The sequence below is a fragment of the Nicotiana sylvestris genome, chromosome 6 (assembly GCF_000393655.2).
Source record: "Nicotiana sylvestris chromosome 6, ASM39365v2, whole genome shotgun sequence".
Classification (NCBI taxonomy): domain Eukaryota; kingdom Viridiplantae; phylum Streptophyta; class Magnoliopsida; order Solanales; family Solanaceae; genus Nicotiana; species Nicotiana sylvestris.
The window spans coordinates 17,877,588-17,899,391 of NC_091062.1; the positions used below are offsets into that span (position 1 = coordinate 17,877,588).

The window sequence follows — 21,804 nt, forward strand, 5'->3', positions numbered from 1 at the left end:
AGCTTGGCACTTATAAGGACTGTCATCAGCTCGTAAGTCGGCCTGGAAGTGACTCATCTTGTCGACCCTTGGTATAACCTGCTTCCTACCAGCCTGTCTTATAACTCGAAGAGGGACATAAGGGTATGTTCCTCTCAGACCGATTAATATCAGAAACGGCGCGTCCCTGGATCGAGCAATAAACTCCTCGGTAGGGAACCATTCGAACATCCATTGTATTTGATCCTCAGTTAGGTTTTCAACCAGCTCTAACTACCCCTTAGCATCTTCTGGCTGGGCAAACATGTTGAGCATGTAATTCATCCGCCTTGGATGATGGAAAGCTATATGATCATCCCAGTCCCTTCGCTGAATCTCTTACCGGTATTCACCCCTTTAGAGGTGTTCTATGAGCCAGAGCTGGAGTAGCAAATTGCAGCCGTCGAAGTGTCCGGCTCCTTGTTAACACTTCTCCAAGGCTTGGTATATCTCTTCAATGATCATGGGAACTATGCTGAATGGTTGCCCAACAATTCCCTCCATCAGAGTTTTAGTTACCACGACCAGCTTGGTAAGGATCCTTGCTTTCTTCATTGGGAACACTATCAACCCCAGGAAACAAAACATAAATACAAAGACCCTTCGGTGAATATGCCCTAATGATGTGATGGCAAATTTGTCGGGATAGGTATGGTAAGACTTGCTGTGACCGTACCTCTCATACAAGTAGTCGAAGGGGACATAAGGTTCCTTCAGACATGTCAGTTCTGGATTCTTCTTCAGACTCATCATTTTTGAGAAAACCTCTACCCTTGCAGTTTTCCGACATTAACAAACCTGGAGTTTCCCATGGTATACCAGCTAATCCCCCTATTTCCTCCAGCAGGAATGTCATCTCAATGTCTCCGAAGCGAAACACAGACCTATCACAATCCCAGAACAGAGTAGCAGCTTCGATGATCTTGTTGCTAGGTTGGATTTCTAGGAGAGAAGGTAGATTTCCTAGGTATTTCCGGACAAGAGTCTGATCACTGGAATGAAGATCCTCCCACCAGCTTAGCAATTTTGGGTGGATGTTGGTGACCATGCTGAATCTGGGGACTTTGTATCTCATATTTCTGCAAGACTAACGGGTTAGGCCCTTACCCCCACCAGACCCGACTATTAAATATCAATAATTGGCATAAAACATTTAGTTCTCCAAATAAATGCACAAAACGTGGTAGTGTCCGTTTGGGTTTTAGGGAAACCCAGTGGACTTTGGAAAAGGTTATCTTAAAGAGTCATTATGCGGACAACATAACTGACTCGGCTAGGTTTGACCATGATGCATGCACAATTGAATAGAGTAAGGTTTCTATAGGGTTTTAGACTGGTACCCTTGAGCGGACAACTCAAGAGGGAAAGGCGCAGAACCGTCGACTACACCGTTGATTGACTGGTTTTACCGCAAATATGCGTTTGCCGGATTTAGGGGGTGATAACATCGGAAGAGCGCAACCACTCATTATAAGCGTTGCTATGGTATTTTGTTTGGCACGAGTGGAATATGATGTTGAAAACATATTTATGCAATAACTAAAGTAGGTTGTCATGTATTTGCACATTGAGAAAGCAGTAAATACAACAGTTCTTCATAATTTAAAGCAGTAATAAAGAAAAGCAATAAAGGAAAGCAGTAAAAGAAATAAAGGAAAAAAACAAAAGACAAGTCAGTTTTGTAGTTGAAAAGGGGAATTGAATGCTTAAATGTATTAAACAAATAAAGGCATATAAAGAAAATGTCAAGCCACAGTAATAGTCTGAAATGGTAAAAGCCTAAAAGATCCCCAGCAGAGTCGCCATGCTGTCGCACCCCCTTTTTCTTGCGAAATTGGGTTTATGACATTCGGGAGGGTAACTCATTCCCTTTTGGGAATTTGGGTTTGAATTGAAGAGTCGCCACGTAATGATTAAGGTGCATTAGGACACCAAGAGGGTTTTGATTTGAGTAACCAGAGATTGGGTAAGGGATTGAAATTATCCCAAGAGGAAGGTGTTAGGCGCCCCTCAGGATCCACTAGTGTGGTTCCCGGCCAGACTTTGTTGTGACTTTAGGAGCAAATGACATGTAATAAAATGAAACTTCAGATAAGAGGGGATTTTCACATAATGGTTGGCAAATAAACAAAGTTGGGAAGAACTAAAAGAAAGTTTATTTTCCTTAAAGACATAGTTTGAAATCTTTAGAAGAAACAAAGAAACAAAGGGAAAGATGGGTCCTAGATTTATTAATAATATGGATCATCCCACACAATGCCCTGTAATTAATCCTCAATGAGGGGCTACACGTGACATTATCGCGTGGTCATCATATCCATATCTACCCTTTCCACCCCGTTAAGGTATTAAAGCGTGGGATGGTCTCGTTTTACTTATTGCATGCTATTACCAGTCCCAATCCTATCAGTCCCGGAGGCATTTAGGACTACTAATTCTAAAGGGGAGGGGTATTAGGCTTTTTTGTAGTTTCAAAGGTAAAATTCTAAGGTGACACACAAAACATGTATAGCAAATTGGGGGAAAGCACATAACAAGCAAAAAGGGCACAGATACACCTCCATTAAAAAAAGAAGCACGTAATTAGCATGACTTACACATACTGTTTAGGGCTTAATTAAATACTAACATGAGAGGACTTAAAGGTTGAGGCAGACTTATTTATTACATAATTCAGATAAGAAGTCCAAATCAGGCCGGCCTGCTGGTTGTAGTTAAAAAAATAGATTTAGTTTATAACTTTACCCTAAGGCTTGCCCACGTGTTGGACAAGGATCCTATGGGCATGGCATATACTGAATTCAGAAAGCAATGAAATAAAAAGGTCTAAAAAATAAACTGATTATGGTAGTCAAAAAGAAAAGGCAAGTTTTAACGAAGGTTATAAGTTCTGCAACTAATTGTACTTATTATTACTGGTTTTAGCTCTATACGTGAATGAAGTGATTCAGATTCGATTAGGAATTCCTATAGACATGCTTTCTACGCGCAGTTGATTTTAAGCCTTTTGTAGACATGGTAAAAATGCAAAAGCCTAATAGACATGATATCTAAATGCATAAGACTGGTTTTAACCTATAAACATGGTATCTAACTGGCAGAAAAACCTATGAGCATGATATCTAGATGCAGCATTTGTTTAAAACCTATGAGCATAATATCTATACGAATGTAGTAATCCTATGATCATGATTTCTATGTGAAAATGGACATTCAGAATCCTTTATAGGCATACTTTCTATATGCATTTGAATGTGCAGAATTCAAAAACACCTATAGACATGGTATCTATGCGAGAAAGTAGAATTTAAATTGACCTATAGGCATAATATCTACCCTTTGCATACATAGTTACCCGCCCTTTTCACTAGCCATCCCCAAGAGTTTATTACAAATTATTACAGCCCGGAATAAAGTAAGAAAATGCATCAAAAAATATAAAAGTACAACCAATGGAGAGCTTGATTCAGACTTCATGTCTGAAATATGAGGTAAACCAACTCCAAGGGATCGTGATCCAAAGCCTTTCTCCCATTTGAATGTGTCAAAGTTCCCTAAGAGCCTCAATGGGACTCCGAGCAATGCTCACACCCAAATGTATTATCAGATTAGAACAAGTGCAGTGTGGAAGGGCCAACCCTCAAGTGTCCAAGTTCAGAGGGAGCTCAAAGGGTCCCAAGGCAAGACTCACAAGAGGGGGGGGGAGAACTTAAAGACTAAGAGAGGGTGCAACTGCAGAAATAGAATTCTTAAAGGGCTAAGGGAGAGGGAAACAACTACAAATAAGTACACATAGGGGAATAGGGAATAGGGAGATTGTAAAGAGTCTATTTCTTAGGCAAGGGTAGGTTTCAAGCATGCTCAGCAATGGAGGATGCTAGCATACTCTCAAACCTGCCAGAAAACACTATTTAGAGGCTAGGATCCCAAAGGATCGACTTTGATTCATGGACAATAACTTGCAGTATTGCCATGCCTCAAACCATAGCTTAAACACAAGGGGGCAGGGGTTTAGGATTCATAATAGAGCATGCAGAAAGAAATTAATATGCTAGAGCAAGTGTTGAACTACAAAGAAGTAGTAAGCAGACATGGATACAAAAAGTAATAAATAAACACATTTTTGTGAAGTTGAAATCTTAAATCAGGACATACCAGTTTCAAAGAAGTAAATAGAGAAAAGCAGGTAGTAGGTCTTGTAAGTAGGCCACAGTTCAAGTAACAAGAGAGAATACTTTGAGTGTATGTATAAGTTCACAAAGACTATGAGTGATGGATTGATGTCCTTGTGTAAATGAAAGAGTCGATATTTATAGTGTAAAAACAGGTAGAAATAATGGTAAGAAAACAATTAAGGAACTGGTTATCAATTAAAAATCAATCAAATCAAGACTTCCTTTAATTAAGAAATTCAGATTCAAACGGTAAAACTATTTAAGGAAAGAAATCAAAGAAACATCTTGTGCAAAGTAGGCAATTAGGGGTAAATACATAGGAGTTTTAATTAAGGGAAGAATTTTAAATACACGACTAAAACAAATAAGTTAAGGATCAATCAATATACAGTAAATCAAGGGGTCAAAAGTTTGAAATTACTAGCTCATGAAGGGGCTAAGGAAAGTTTTCGACTCAAATCAAGTAATAGGGAAATCAGTAAACAAGGAAAGAAATCAATCAAACTTATACAAGGGAAGTCTGAAATCAATCAAAATTGAAAGCCATTTTTAGAGGGAAGTTCAGCACATATAAAGAGCACACAAATATGCTAGGTTGAATTTAGAGCAAAGAAAACGTCATGCCATTGCAAAATCAGTAGGTAGTCACATAGGTTAGAAGAGATAGTATCAAATAGCATACAAAGGGTCCAGTATAAGGACCTTAGAAGAGTTTTAGTAGAAAAATCAGAATCGCTTAAAGAAACAGAGATTTCAAGACTCAGTTAACAAATTCAAAAAACATGAAATAGGTCCAAAAGAGTTAGGTTTTCTAAAATCAAACAAGTTCAAAGATGAAGAGCAAGAAAATCACATAGCCAAAGGTCTCAAAACTTGGATGAACCCCCAAATTTAGGGTTCTTGCCATTAACTGAGTGCAGAGACGAAAGGGCAAGTGATTAAGGGAGAAAATACTAATTGAAACAGGTTCAGAGGTCTCAGAAAGGAACTGAGACCTTTAACATGCTCTTTTAGTTGTAGGAACTCATGATAGGCATAGTAAAAGAACAACATACGAAACCAATAGAAGAACTAATAGAAGAAACAAATAAGAACATGGTGAAAAAAACTTAACAAGAACATAGTATGAGAGAAAAAAAGGTAGACGAAACACACAAAGAACACAGTAGAAGTAACATAGTGGAAGAAACACACAAAGAAAAAGAAAATCAGAGAAACATACAAGAGAAAAAAGAAAATTAGAGAAACATAACTCAAAAACCCTAGATCGGAAGAAATAAAGGTTTTGAAAACATAGTTTTAAAAGAAATGTTAAGAAATCATTTTAAAAGTTTAGGGAAAACATGGATCTAGAATAGATCTAAGGAAATCAAAAGAACCTCAAAAGCTAGGGTTTCAGAGGAACCCAAACGGTGAGAAAGACTTGGATCGTCGTTGATCTAAACAGGAGGAGTCGAGGCCAGGCTCGAACAGACATGGCTTGCCAGAGATAGCCATGGAACTCAAATCAAACAAAGTCTAGATCTAGCTTCTTCGTGGTCGAGTCATGAGTCTTTAGTAACCAAGCGTGTAGGAACCATAGTAGGCTGGTAGGTGGTTAGACCACCACGGATTCAGGCCAGGAGGTGGCCGGAGAAGGCGAGTGGAGCTCATCGGAGTGGAGGGGAAATGGGAAGGTTCTAGAGAGAACCAGAGATAGAGAGAGAGAGAGAGAGAGAGAAGAGAGTCAGTTGAGTGAGGAATGAGAGGGATTTGGGGGGGGGGGGGTTCGTTTGGGTTTAATTTGGTAAGAGTGAATCTGGGCCGTTGATCAATTTTGATCAACGACCAAGATTTACTTCGGTTTGGGTCGGGTAGATTTAGGGATTGGGCTGGTTTAATTTGGGTTGGTCTGGTGTAGTTTAGGCTAGATTATAAAGCCAAATCTGGTTATAAGTTAAATAGCCCCCTTTTTCCCATTTAATTTATAAAAAAAGTAAATGAATTTCTGAAAACAAATTGAAAGTTCTAAAATGGTTTATAATATAAAATTAACAATTTAAAAATATAAGACCCTATTTTATAAACACGAGACAAATTTAAACCTAAAAATGGCTAATATTGCAATTATGCAATTTTATCCTTAAAATACCAAATATATTTGTAAAAAAAATATATAAAAATATATTAGCCATATTTTAGTGTAAAACTGAGACTCCAATAAATGAATCACCAAAATGATAATTTTGAGGATAATTATTGGGTTTTTCTTGATAAAATAGGGTAGTAAATTGATTTAAAAATCTTTGAAAAATTAGGGAAAAATAATAGGACCTTGAGACATACCTATATATGCACATACATGCTATTTTGAAAGGTATTTTTGTACATAAAAATACAGGAAAAAAATTGGGTATCTACAACTACTAGGCAGCCTATCATTGAGACCGAGCTAGATGATTTGTGGAGGAAAGTGCAGGCAAAAGAATACTCTGTCGTTGACTATCTGAACAAAGTTCTTGCGTAGATATCTATCCTGTCACTATTGAAGAATTTAGAGGCACACAAGAATGCTTTGATGAAAGTACTAAGCGAGGCTTATGTACCCAACAACATCACTGGTGGAGAAATGGCCAACATGGTTGGGCAAGTGCTGGAGAGCCATAGATTATCTTCCACAAAGATGAGCTACCACCCGAGGGTTTGAATCACAATCGAGCATTGCATATCATGGTGCAATTTGAAGACAAGTTCATTGCCAGGGTCCTGATTGATAGCTGTTCGATCGTAAATATTTGTCCGTTGGACAATCTGAAGAGGTTGGACGAAGGTTTCCATAAGATACGGGTAGGAAGCATGAATGTGAAGGCTTTCGATAGGTCCCAGAGGGCCATGATCGAGGAGATCAACCTTTCTTGTAGATGGGGCCGACTTGGTTCGACGTAGAATTCCAAGTACTTGACATACCAGCCTTATACAATCTTCTGTTGGGACGACCCTGGATCCATGCTTTTGGAGTTGTGCCTTCCACATTACATCAAGACGTGAAGTTTGAATGGAACCACCAGGAAGTAATCATTCATGGAGATGGAAGTAACCCCATCTACACTAGTAAAACCATCCCGACCATTGGACATAGAAGAAGGCTAGGAGGGGAAACCTATCATCACATCGAATGGGTCAATGCCGTCGAGAAGGATAAGTGGTAGAGTAAAAAAATAAAAAGCATACTAGCATGGTCCAAATATTAACCCGGCAAAGGGTTGGGAAAAAACCTCTAAGGTATCACCAAACCAATACAGTTGAAAAATCATGGTACCACATTTAGGCTCGGATACCAATATATATGGCAAGATTACAATGATTGGTCGCCTCCATAGCATGGACCGTATTACCCTCTTGAGCAACCAATACCACGTTTGGAACAGGCTTTTCATCAGGCTGACACAATATGGGGAACTGCAGCGGAAGAAACACTCGCTGGGTTGAAGAATTTGTTCTTAGAGGATGATGATATGGACTGTGGTGCCATAATTGAGGAGGAAGAAGGCCTCACTATTCATATTGTGGCGAAGGGAGCTGTTCTCAGAAACTGGACCGCCACACCATCCCCAGCCTGCCGAGTACCTGGGTAGCTTGGCAGAATTTACTTCTATAGTCGTTCTAGGCATATAAAATTTCCTTTAGTTTCGTTTTAATCTTTACTTGATTCAAAATAAATGCTCGATTCAACGAGCCGTGCTTTGTCTGAACAATTTTTCAAGTTTTAATCAAATGCATTTGCTCTTTATTATTCACTACTATCTTTACACTTTTTCTTTCCACAACGTTATTATTACTTTTCCTGATGAACCAGTGACTGTGACATGTAATGAGGCAACGCAACATGAGAATAGTGACTTAGACGAAGAAGATGAGATACCCGAGGAAATTGTCAGGAAAGTTGAAAATTTTGAGAATAAGCCTAAGTCCAACCTAGACGAAACAAAAGTAGTAAATATGGGAGACGCCGAGACCGTCAAAGAGGCTTGCATTAACATTCACTTGTCACCAACAGAGAAAGAAGAGTACATTCTTTTCCTAAAGGAATACGAGGACATCTTCGTATGGTCATATAATGACATGACTGGTTTGAGCACTTCCATAGTGGCTTACAAGTTGCCTACTAATCCCATGTGTCCGCCAGTAAAACAGAAACTCAAAAAGTTCAAACCAGACATGATCCTGAAAATCAAGGAGGAAGTTACCAAGTAGATCAAAGACAAAGTTCTCAGGGTGGTTGAGTATCCAACCTGGTTAGCTAACATTGTGCCAGTTCCGAAGAAAGACGGGAAGGTCAGGGTATGTGTTGATTATCGGGATTTACATAGAGCAAGTCCCAAGGATAATTTTCCATTTCCAAATATACACATCCTGATCGATAATTGCGCCAAGCATGAACTCCAATCCTTTGTAGATTGCTTCGCGGGTTATCACTAGATTTGGATGGATGAAGAAGATGCAGAGAAGATAGATTTCATTACACTATGAGGTGTATACTGTTATAAGATGATACCATTTGGTGTAAAGAATGCTGGGGCCACTTACATGAGATCTATGACAACCATCTTCCATGATATGATACACAAAGAAATAGAGGTATATGTGGACGATATCATTATCAAATTCAAGAGGGCCGCATATCACATAACAGATTTGAGGAAGTTCTTCGACAAGCTAAGGAGGTATAATTTGAAATTGAACCCCACAAAATGTGCATTCGGGGTTCCCGTAGGAAACTTATTGGGATTCATCGTCAATCGTCGAGGGATCGAACTGGATCCGTCTAAAGTCAAAGCTATTCAGGAGTTACCACCACCTAAGAGCAAAAAGGATGTGATGAGCTTCTTAGGGCGTCTTAACTATATCAGTCGTTTCATAGCACAGTCCACAGTCATATGTGAACCCATCTTCAAGATGCTAAGAAAGGATGCCGAAACAAGCTGGACCGAGGATTTTCAGAAAGCTTTCGACAAAATCAAAGAGTACTTGTCCACACCGCCAGTTCTAGTCCTGCCAGAACTAGGACAACCTTTGCTACTCTATCTATCTGTATTAGATGGAGCCTTCAGATGTGTTTTGGGACAATATGAAGAGACATGAAGGAAGGAGCAAGCCATATATTACTTGAGTAGGAAGTTCACACTTTAGGAAAGAGCAAGCCATATATTCTTTGACCTGGACAACCCAGAAATTGAGGCATTACTTCTGTGCATACATTATATATCTCATATCTAGGATGGACCCTCTAAAGTACATATTCCAGAAACCCATGCCGATTGGAAAGTTGGCCAAATGGCAGATACTGCTAAGTGAGTTCGATATCATCCATGTAACTTAGAAGGCGGTCAAGGGACAAGCATTGGCAGATCACCTTACTGAAAATTCGATGGGAGGAGAATATGAACCCTTGAAAACGTATTTTCCTGATGAAGAAGTATCATCTGTAGGAGAAGACATTACTGAAGCATATGATGGTTGGAGGATGTTCTTTGATGGAGCCGCAAATTTCAAAGGAGTGGGCATTGGAGTAGTTTTGGTATCAGAAACGGGCCAACACTATCCGGTATCTGCTAAACTTAGATTTCCTTGCACTAACAACATGGTAGAATATGAAACCTGCATACTAGGGCTCAACATGGCAGTCGACATGAACATTCAGGAGTTGCTTGTGGTCGGTGATTCAGATTTGCTTGTGCACCAGGTACAAGGAGAGTGGGCCACCAAGAATTCCAAGATATTTCCATATCTGCACTATGTGCAGGAATTAAGAAAACGGTTTACAAAGATAGAATTATGGCATGTGCCTAGAATTCAGAATGAGTTTGCCAACGCATTAGCCACCTTGTCATCTATGATACAACATCCAAATAAGAACTACATTGATCCCATTCCTGTGAGAATCCATAACCCGCCAACATATTGTGCTCATGTCGAGGAAGAAGCGGACGGGAAACCTTGGTTCCATGACATCAAAGAATGCTTATCAAAAGGAGAATACCCGAAGCATGCAAGTTGAACTCAGAAATGCACGCTCTGGAGATTGTCAAATCACGTCTTCCATAGCGGAGGAAACTTGTACAGGAGAACTCCTGATTTGGGTTTACTAAGATGTGTTGATGCAAAGGAAGCTTCTAAACTACTTGAGGATGTGCATGCGGGGACCTGTAGCCCACACATGAATGGTTTCGTCTTGGAAAAGAATATACCAAGAGCAGGTTATTTTTGGATTAGCATGGAGACATATTGCATTCAGTATGTCCGCAGATGCTTTCAATGTCAAGTGCATGCCGACATGATAAACGTTTCGATAAACGAGCTCAATGCAACAAGCTCACCTTGGACATTTGCCGCCTGGGGAATGAATGTTATTGGTCCAATCGAGCCCACTGCTTCAAACAGGAACAAGTTTATTCTCTTAGCCATTGATTACTTCACAAAATGGGTGGAGGCTGCATCTTACAAAGTTGTGACCAAGAAAGTCATCGCAGACTTTGTCAAGGATCGAATAGTTTGCCGATTCAGTGTTCCCGAATCCATTGTCACTGATAATGCCTCCAACCTCAACAGTGATATGATGAAAGCTATGTGTGAAACTTTCAAAATCAAGCACAATAATTCCATAGCCTACAAACCTCAGATGAATGGAGCCGTAGAAGCCGCCAACAAAACATTAAGAAGATACAAAGGAAATTGGTAGAGAACCACAAACAGTGGCCTGGGAAGTTACCCTTTGCTTTGTTAGGGTACCGTACCACAATTCCCACATCAACCGGGGCAATTCCCTACATGTTGGTTTATGGTACCGAGGCTGTCATCTCAGCCGAGGTGCAGATTCCTTCTTTAAGAATCATACATAAAGCTGAACTTAGCAATGCAGAGTGGATAAGGAGCCACTATGAACAATTGGCCCTTATCGATAGAAAGTGAATGAACGCAGTGTGTCACGACCAACTTTATCAAAATAGAATGTCCAGAGCTTTCAATAAAAGAGTCAAACCAAGACAGTTCGCACTAGGCCAGCTGGTATTGAAGAAAATCTTTCCACATCAAGATGAAGCCAAAGGGAAATTCTCTCCCAACTGGCAAGATCCATACATAGTTCACAGAGTACTAACAAGAGGAGCACTCATACTTGCAGTAATGGAAGGAGAAGTCTAGCCAAAACCGATCAATTCAGAAGTGGTCAAGAGATACTATGCCTAAATTACTTTACATTTCTCTTTTAATGTAATTGAACTATGCTTGACATGATTCCCGTTTAAGAGGGAATATGTAGGCAGCCTTATGGGTTCAGTCATTTCATAATAAAATTTTCATTTCCCCCAAGAGCAGAAACTGGCGCAGAATTTTGAGGAGGACCCTCAAAATTCCAGAGCAAGTCTATCCAACTCCATCGCATGCCAGGAAGTCAGTAATCAGTTAAGAACTGGGGCAGAATTTTGAGAAGGATTCTCAAAATTCCGCAGAAGGTTCAGCAGGGTCCGTCATCTGCAAACAGTCAAAGATCATCTACCAAACTAGGGGAGAATTTTGAGGAGGACCCTCAATATTCCATAAGAGAGCTGCAACGTCTTTGAGATGTGTCACAATCACTAGTTCATCAAAATTACTTGATATATCAATACGTTTCTAAAACAACTCTATTTTTTCAAATATTGAATATTTTCAAAAACTCTACTTCCATAACAATCAGGTGTCACCCAGGGGAACTCGAAAGGCTTTCAGAACGAAGCAAAGCAAGGCCAGCGGACAGAAGCACGAACCAGCCTCCACCACTAAACTTACAATTTTTCTTTGAATGCAGGAACATTTGATGTAACGATAGCATTCGCGAAACATGCATACACAAAGATAATTCACTATTAACTAAGTCATCAAACATCGAATATATCTCCAGCTAAGACATATGCTACTTTTGCTTACTACTTTCTCTCTACATGAGGCTAATCCTTGCCTCCATACCCGCATGAGGATAATACCTGCCTCCATATTTTCATGAGGCTAATCCTTGCCTCCATACTTGCGTGAGGCTAATCCCTGTCTCCCTATTTGGATGAGTCTAATATCTGACTCCATACTTGCACGAGGCTAATCCTTGCCTCCCTACCTACATGAGGCTTATCCCTGCCTCCATATCTATATGAGGCTAATCCTTGCCTCCCCATTTGCATGAGTCTAATCCCTGACTCCATATTTGCATGAATCTAATCCTTGACTCTATCTTACATGAGGATCATCCTTGCCTCCCTACCTGTATGAGGCTAATCCCTGCCTCCAAATCTGCATGAGGCTAATCCTTGCCTCCCCACTTACATGAGTCTAATCCCTGACTCCATGTTCGCATGAATCTAATCCTTGACTCTATCTTACATGAGGCTAATCCTTGCCTCCCTACCTGCATGAGGCTAATCCCTGCCTCCATATCTGCATGAGGCTAATCCTTGCCTCTATACTTGCATGAGGATAATCCTTGACTCCCCATTTGCATGAGTCTAATCCCTGAATCCATGTTTGCATGAGTCTAATCCTTGACTCCCTACTTACCTGAGGCTAATCCATGCCTCCCCATACTTGCATGAGGCTAATCCTTGCCTCCATATCTGTATGAGTCTAATCCTTGACTCCATATCTGCATGAGTCTAATCATTGACTCCATATCTGCATGAGTCTAATCATTGACTCCTTATTTGCATGAGGCTAATCCTTTCCTCCCTATTTGCATGAGTCTAATCCTTGACTCCATACTTGCATGAGGCTAATCCTTGCCTCCCTATTTGCATGAGTCTAATCCTTAAATCCATACTTGCATGAGTCTAATCCTTGACTCCATACTTGGATGAGGCTAATCCCTGCCTCCCTACTTGCATGAAGCTAATCCTTGCCTCTATACCTGCATGAGGTTAATTCTTGCCTCCATATTCACACAGGACTAAGCACTGTCCCTTTTTGCACAGATATTGCTCTATTTTACTATCTATATTATTTCCAATTGGGCTAAGATCTGCCCTCCATTTCACAAGACTAATCATTGTCTTGATAACATCATGACTATTGCAAATCATGGGCTGAAATATTATCAATCTATCCGAAGGCATCATTGTAAAGCCCCAGAAAATTTTACTAAGTAATTTAAGATTCGTGGTGCCAAGGTAGACTAATTATTTTATTTTGTGTGCAAATGAGGATTTATGATATAATGGATATCAATTGGATATGTTAATAAGCGTATAAGTCTAAGCTAAGTTGGAAAATTACATGATAGACTAAAATTCCAAATGAGTACGCACAAGACCACAGTTTGGCCGAGCATATCTACAGATATATAAGGATTTAGATGATGCACAACCTATCACATTAAAGGCCTTTGATTCTAGTTTCTAACGCTTTAAACCGTTTGTCATTTGGACTTTCCTACAGGAGATTATAACCAAATTACCAAAGGCTGGCAGAGGACTGCGCAGATGCGAAGCATCCGAGGCAGCATCCAAAAAGAGGAGCTGGCAGTGAAGTGCTGCCAAAGCATCCGGGTCAGCATCCGAGCTCCTGAGATGAGTGAAGTGGGTATGCGAAGCATCCGAGGCAGCATCCAAAATCTGGTCTTATAAACATAATTTCGTGATTCATTTTCTCCCATTTCTTTTGGACGACTCTTAGGGTCTTCCTCCACTTTCTCAAGACCTCCAACCCCTATCATCTTCAAGGTAAGTAATCTACATTAACTTGGTGTAAAATTCCATCATTCCTACACTAGTATTGATGAAATCTACTCATGAAACACATAGATAGTCAAGAAATTCCTTCAAGAACTCAAATGAGGGTTTTGCAAGATTTCTTCCAAACGGTAAATCCTACACCCTTAGACTTACATATATGGTTATATTATGGGAATATGAGTATGAATTAAGTATTTGAACTCTTGGTGTGGTGATTGGAAGCCATAAGTTCTCTATAAATACATAATTATTTTAGATATTGAAAGGTGATTATATGATAAGATTTGTTGGTTGGGTGTGAATAGATGGTCATACGTATGTTGTTGGAAGTTATAAATTGGTTAGGAACGATGGTGGAATAAATTGTTGGTTAATGGTGATAGTTGGATGAATCAATACTACGGTTATGAAATGTAAAGATCTATACCTACAAGGTGGTTGATAATATGCCTAAATGACATAAGTTATGGAATTTATTTCTAATATTGGTCCTATTGAATGTTGTATTGTAGATTGAAGTTGCTTAAGTGTATTGGATCATTGTAGTATCATTAAGGGGCAAATTTCAGGTATGTATGGCTAAAACCCCATCTCTTATAAATTGAGCTTCCACGGTGCCCGTGTAAATGTTGTAAGTTCCAAACGCGATTGATGCAGTACTTGTTATGTTAAGTGAATTATTGTTGTGAAAATGTATGTGGTAGGTACATCTTCATATGTTTAATGTGTATTCCTTGTAAATGGAGGATGTGTGGAGAACATTATCTATGTGCTAAATGCCTAAATGTCATGCCAAGGTTACTTTGGGACTAATATGCCAAACTTGATGAATTACTCTCTATGCTTATGATTTAAATTGCCTTTGTATGCGCCTATGATTTTAAGTGGCAAGGTAAATGTTGAAAATGGGAACAATGTGAAACGTGAATTACGGGATGTGGAAATTGTGGCCCCAAGTGCTGGTAAACTAATACATGTGTATCCAAGGATTGGAGTGAGAGGAATAATGGAAAGTGGTAACGTCTCGGGGAGGCGGCTTAGCCGATCGGGCCGTGATCGGACGCCATGATATATACACATGGTGGTAATGTATTGATGATTGAAAACTGGAAAGTGTGAATGAAATAATGATAACATCTCTGGGAGACGGCTTAGCCTATCGGGCCGTGATCGGACTCCGCTCAAAGAAGCGGTGGCAAAGTGGATAATGATGCAACAGTGTGGGATGCTCCAATCTAAAATTTTAGAAACTATGTGAAAATCATGTGAACCTCCTCCTTATATTGTTGACATGATGCTTATTTGAAACTTTGTTGTCTTTATGATTTCCTCTTTATTTTTGTATGAAAGTTCTTTCTAACTAGATGGTGTTTAGTTATACATACTAGTGATATTCGATTGCACTAACGTCCTTTTTTTCTCGGGGGCGCTATATTTATTTTAAATGAATGTAGGTTGCTCCATAACGGATAGTGCCGATCGCGCGTAGCAGAGCATCCTCCTCTCAAAGTCTTGGTGAGTCATTTCTCTTTCAAGGGGGTTATGTTGTACATCATTTGCTATAGATATCCACTTTTGAGGTATAACCGGGGCCTTGTCGCCGGCATTGTCATACTTGTCTTTTGCATCCTTAGAGGCTCCGTAGACATATGTGTGGGTTATGTACGGGTGTTGGATGGGTCTACGAACTATGTTGTAATTCTATCTCTCGCTTCTCTAAAATGTAATTGTATGGGATCTTGGAAACTTAACTACGGTTTAAGGTTGTGATATAAAATAAACTAATCGTGTTGAATGTGCTATCTTTCCTATTGTCTAAATAAATGAAAACATAGCTTCCTTATTCTTATTGAGATGGGTGGAAAGTGTTTGATAAGGCTTGCTCAGTTGGTTTCACTCGATTGAGCACCAGTTGCGCCTCCCGAGATTTGGGGCGTGACAAACTTGGTATCAGAGCCTAAGGTTTTAAAGTGTCCTAGGATGTCTCGGAGCTGTGTCTAGTAGAGTCCTTCTTATTGGTGTGTTGTCGACCACATCTATAAGTTGGACGCTACTTGGGAATTTAGGAATAACACCCTTCTTTGATATTCTGGATCGTGCGGTACAACTTGTTATGAAACTATTCCCTCTCTAATTAGTGAATTGTCCTATCTTTCAGTAAATGGAACCTAAGAAAAAAGCGAGAATTGGCCAAGAAGCCAATGCCACCTCAGGAGTGGCTGACGACTCACTGCTTGATACTGCGGGTGAGGGTAGCGGCCCTGCTATCACCCTTCATAATTCTTCTATTCCAGAGCAGACTACCCCAGTTCCTACTCAGGTGGAGGGTACCACTATTCCTCCCATTTATACTTCTGTTCCGCCTCCAGCCCCAACTTCCGGTTCTGGTATTTCTGATAGGGATCTTAGGGGGGCTAATCATATGTTGACTCAGCTAGTGGCCTCTCAGGATCAAAGGTCAAATGTTGCGCCCAGTTCATCTGGCCAGCAAGGGGATTCTACTAGTTGCAGTTTGAACAGATTTCTTCAGTTAGACCCTCCAGTGTTTATGGGTGCCAATCCAGAAGAAGACCCTCAGGATTTTATTGATGAGATGCACAAGACCCTCAGGGTTATGCATGCAACTGAGACAAATGGAGTAGAGTTGGCTGCCTACCATCTAAAAGGGGTGCCCTATGTGTGGTTTGAGTTATGGGAAGATTCCCGCGAGGAGGGGAGCCCTCCGACGAGGTGGAGCGAGTTTTTTGATGCCTTTATAGATCATTTCCTGCCTGCTGAATCAAGGGCAGCTTGTGCAGTAGAGTTTGAAAACATGAAGCAAGGTAGCATGAGTGTGTCGGAGTATCACATGGAGTTTGCTCGCCTGTCCAAATATAACATCCATATATTGCCCACAATGGAGACCAGGGTGCGTCGGTTTGTTCAGGGCCTAAATCCTTTGACTATTAATGAGGCTTCTATAGTTGCATTGAATTCTAACATGAATTATGGAAAGATGGTAGCATTTTCTCAGGCCACAGAGAACCGTAAACTGAAGAACAGGATGGAGAGAGAAGGTAACAGAAGGACCCGGTCTATGGGCAACATGGGTGAGTCATTCGGTGGGGGAATATCAGCTTTCAGGGGAGGATCATCCGGGCCGTCCTAGTCTGTTGCACAGTCTTCAGCTAGTGCACTGCCATCAGGGCCTAGCCAGCAGTAGAAATGGAGTCGTTTAAGGCCCAGTAAGGGCAATAGAGGATCCTATCAGTGGGGTCAGTCAGGAGAGAGATCCCAGCAGCATTAGAGGTCTCCGTGCCCCAAGTGCGGGAAGATGCACTCAGGGGTTTGCTACTTGGAGTTACCCGTATGTTATGGATGTGGGATGAGGGGCCACATTCAGAGGCATTGTCATACATCCCACTAGGGAGTGGGTAGTGGCACAACACAATCATCCAGTCCAGTAGCAGCTACATCCTCAGCCCCATCTCCATCTCGAGGTGCCCCAACACATGTAGGGCGTGGTGTAGCTAGGGGTGGTGCGCAAAGTTCAGGAGGACCCTGTCGGTTCTATGCTATAAGTGATCGCCAGACTGCAGAGGCTTCTCCAGATGTTGTTACAGGTATTCTAACTGTCCAATATCATGATGTGTATGCACTTATTGACCCTGGTTCCACCTTGTCATATGTTACCCCTTTTGTTGTTATGGAATTTGGGATAGAACCGGATCAGCTTTATGAGCCATTTTCGGTGTCTACTCTGGTGGGTGAGTCTATTACGGCTGCTCGAGTTTATAGAGGTTGTGTTGTTACGATACGAGATAGGGATACCATGGACGATCTTATTGAATTAGGGACGGTCGATTTTGATGTAATAATGGGAATGGATTGGCTTTATTCATGCTTTGCCAAACTTGATTGTCGGACTAGAACCATAAGGCTTGAATTTCCTAATGACCTCGTTGTTGAGTGGAAGGGAGATAATATAGTGCCTAAAGGTCGACTTATTTCTTACCTTACGGCCGTGAGGATGGTCAAGAAGGGGTGTATCTATCATTTAGTTCGGGTTGTGGACACCAATACCGAGGCGCCTAGCCTTGAGTCGGTGTCAGTTGTGAATGAGTTTCCAGATGTCTTCCCAGATGAACTCCCTGGAATTCCTCTAGACAGGGAGATTGATTTTGGGATCGATGTGATGCCAGGTGCGGAGCCTATATCAATTCCACCTTACAGAATGGCACCGACAGAATTTAAAGAGCTAAAGGAACAATTGAATGATTTTCTGGAAAACGGTTTCATCCGGCCGAGTGTGTCACCATGGGACGCACCGGCCTTGTTTGTAAGGAAGAAAGATGGGTCGTTACGGATGTGTATTGACTACCGACAACTCAACAAGGTCACAATCAGAAATAAATATCCTCTACCAAGGATAGATGACTTGTTTGATCAATTGCAAGGTGCTACGTTTTCTCAAAAATTGACTTGCGGTCTGGGTATCATCAATTGAAGATAAGGGAACAGGATATTCCAAGAACAATTTTCAGGACTCGGTATGGGCACTTCGAATTTATGGTGATGTCTTTTGGGCTAACAAATGCCCCGATAGCTTTCATGGATCTTATGAATAGAGTCTTCAAGCCTTTTATAAACTCCTTTGTGATAGTATTCATTGACGATATTCTTGTATATTCCCAAAGTCGAGAAGATCATGCTAACCATCTCAGGGCAGTTCTGCAGACTCTTCAGCAACATCAATTATATGCAAAATTTTCGAAATGCAAATTTTGGCTTGAATCTGTCGCGTTCTTGGGTCATGTCATCTCTAGGGAAGGAATTATGGTTGATCCTCAAAAGATTACAGTAGTGAGAAATTGGCCCAGACCTACCACTCCAACAGAGATTCACAATTTTTTGGGCTTGGTTGGGTACTATAGGAGATTTGTGGAGGGGTTTTCTACTCTTGCCTCTCCATTGACTAAATTGACCCAGAAAGTAGTTAAATTCCAATGGTCCGATGTTTGTGAAAGGAGTTTCCAAGAATTGAAATCAAGACTGACTACAACACCGATATTAACCCTACCATAGGGTATAAAGGGATTTGTGGTGTACTGCGACGCTTCAAGGATCGGGCTTGGGTGTGTGTTAATACAACATGACAAGGTTATAGCCTACGCTTCTAGGCAACTTATGAACCATGAAAAGAACTATCCAACCCATGACTTAGAGCTTGCGGCAGTGGTGTTTGCACTAAATATTTGGCGACATTATTTGTATGGGGTGAATGTGGATGTATTTACGGACCACAAGAGCCTTCAATATATTTTCAAGCAAAAAGAGTTGAATATGAGACAAATAAGATGGCTAAAGTTACTCAAGGACTATGACATTGATATTCTCTATCACCCGGTAAAGGTTAATGTTGTAGCGGATTCTCTTAGTCGAAAATCTATGGGGAGCTTGGCTCATTTGGAGGCATATCAGAGGCCGTTGGCCAGGGAGGTTCACCAGTTGGCTAGTTTGGTAGTTTGCCTGGAAGACTCTAATGAAGGAGAAGTGATTGTGCAGAATAGGGCTGAATCATCGCTTGTGATGGAAGTGAAAGAAAAGCAATTCAACGATCCATTGTTAGCACAACTGAAAGAGGGAATTCATAAACACAAGACCACAACTTTTTCCCTTGTCATGGATGATGGTACCCTACGGTACCAAGGTCGTCTATGTGTTCCGAATGTTGACGGTCTTCGGGAAAGGATCATGGCAGAAGCTCACACTTCTAGGTATTCCATGCACCCAGGTTCTACGAAAATGTATCATGATCTCAGGGAAGTTTATTGGTGGAATGACATGAAAAGGGATGTGGCGGACTTTGTGACTAGATGTCCGAACTATCAGCAAGTGAAGGCCGAACATCAAAGACCAGGTGGATTAGCTCAAAGCATAGAAATTCCAATGTGGAAATGGGAGATGATCAACATGGATTTTGTGGTAGGGTTGCCCCGCACTCCACACAAGTTTGACTCAATTTGGGTGATCGTGGATCGGCTCATGAAATCAGCACACTTCTTGCTAGTTAAATCTACCAACACAGCGAAACAATATGCTCAATTGTATATCAAAGAAATAGTCAGGTTGCGTGGCACTCCAGTCTCAATCATTTCAGATCGAGGGGCTCAGTTCACAGTCAACTTTTGGAAGAAATTTCTGCAGGGCTTGGGCATGCATGTAAATCTTAGCACAACTTTCCATCCTCAAACCAACGGGCAAGCAGAGCGGACTATTCAGACGCTTGAAGACATGTTGCGTGCTTGTACTCTTGATTTCAAAGGTAGTTGGGATGACCATTTTCCACTCATATAATTTGCTTACAACAACAACTTCCATACTAGTATAAAGATGGCACCATTCGAGGCACTGTATGGTAGGAGATGCAGGTCTCCCATTCGGTGGTTCGAGGTTGAGAAGCAGAATTGATAGGGCTGGACCTCGTGCATCAGGCCATGGAGAAAGTCAAGATTATTAAGGAGAGGCTGAAAACTACTCAGAGTCGCCAAAAGTCTTATTCAGACATTCGTCGCAGAGATTTGAAGTTCAAAGAAGATGATTGGGTATTTTTCAAGGTTTCCCCCATGAAGGGCATCATGCTATTCGGGAAGAAAGGGAAATTAAATCCAAGGTATGTCGGACCGTACAGAATCAGTCAGAGGATCGGTCAGGTGGCATACAAGCTCGAGCTGCCACCCGAGATATCATTGGTACACCCGGTCTTCCATGTGTCTATGTTGAAGAAGGTAGTGGGAGATCCATCCACTATTGTGCCAGTTGAGGCTATTGAGGTTAATGAAGAATTACCGTACGAAGAAATTCCAGTTGCCATCGTTGATAGGCAAGTCCAAAAGTTGAGAAATAAAGAGATTGCCTCCGTGAAAGTGTTATGGCGAAACCAGCAAAGTGAGGAAGCCGCTTGGGAAGCCGAGGAAGAAATGAAGAAGAAGTAACCTCACTTGTTTGGATAGATATGTAATTAAGTATTGGTGTCCTATGAAGATGTTGAAATCTTACCTTCTATGAAATATGTATCACATGGTTAGTTGACGACAATAGTGTTTCTTTTCTAGAAATGCATTGCTTATGGGAGCCACGGTTGGCATCATTTTATATAATGTTGCATCTTTGGATTATGTATATGTTGAAAGGATGCATTTATGAGATTCTCTGACAGGTGGATAGGCCTAGATACAAGGGAAACTCTGCCGAAATTTCCGAAATATTTGAGAGTTAGTCAAAATTTGGGAGCTAAAGATATGTGAGAAAGGAGATAAGTTATACTAATTATTTGCGGATTGACTCCAATTATCATTCAAGGACGAATGATCCTAAGCGGGGGAGAATGTAAATCCCCAGAAAATTTTGCTAAGTAATTTAAGATTTCGTAGTGCCAAGGTAGGCTAATTATTTTATTTTGTGTGCAAATGAGGATTAATGATATAATGGATATCAATTGGATATGTTAATAAGCGCATAAGTATAAGCCAAGTTGGAAAATTACATGATAGACTAAAATTCCAAATGAGTACGCACAAGACCACACTTTAGACGAGCATATCTACAAATATATAAGGTTTTAGATAGTCTATCAAATGCAAGTACTTTGAGTCTAGTTTCTAATGCTTCAAACCGTTTCTTCATTTGGACTTTCCTATAAGAGGTTATGACCAAATTACCAAAGGCTGGCGGAGGACTGCGTGGATACGAAGCATCCGAGGCAGCATCCAAAAAGAGGAGCTGGCAGTGAAGTACTGCCAAAGCATCCGGGTTAGAATCCGAGGCAACATCCGAAATCTGGTCTTATAAACACAATTTTGGGATTCATTTTCTCCCATTTCTTTTGGATGACTCTT

At 40.8% G+C, this 21,804-nt stretch overlaps 1 protein-coding gene across 1 annotated transcript; it reads left to right on the forward strand.

Moving 5' to 3' along the window:
• Nucleotides 1-16,088: 16,088 nt before the first annotated feature.
• Nucleotides 16,089-20,263, forward strand: LOC138870315 (uncharacterized). Its single transcript, XM_070148108.1, has 3 exons — nucleotides 16,089-16,983; nucleotides 17,425-18,198; nucleotides 19,332-20,263. The coding sequence occupies exons 1-3, from the start codon at nucleotides 16,089-16,091 to the stop codon at nucleotides 20,261-20,263; spliced, it is 2,601 nt and encodes an 866-aa protein (XP_070004209.1).
• Nucleotides 20,264-21,804: the final 1,541 nt, after the last annotated feature.

Excerpts from the sequence above, each read along its gene's own strand:
- LOC138870315 (XM_070148108.1), top strand. The coding sequence starts at position 16,089 with ATGGAACCTAAGAAAAAAGCGAGAATTGGCCAAGAAGCCAATGCCACC. Across the intron at positions 16,984-17,424 it reads GAACAGGATGGAGAGAGAAG|GGCGTGGTGTAGCTAGGGGT; the intron begins GTAACAGAAGGA and ends CAACACATGTAG. Across the intron at positions 18,199-19,331 it reads GAATGATTTTCTGGAAAACG|CGGATTCTCTTAGTCGAAAA; the intron begins GTTTCATCCGGC and ends TTAATGTTGTAG.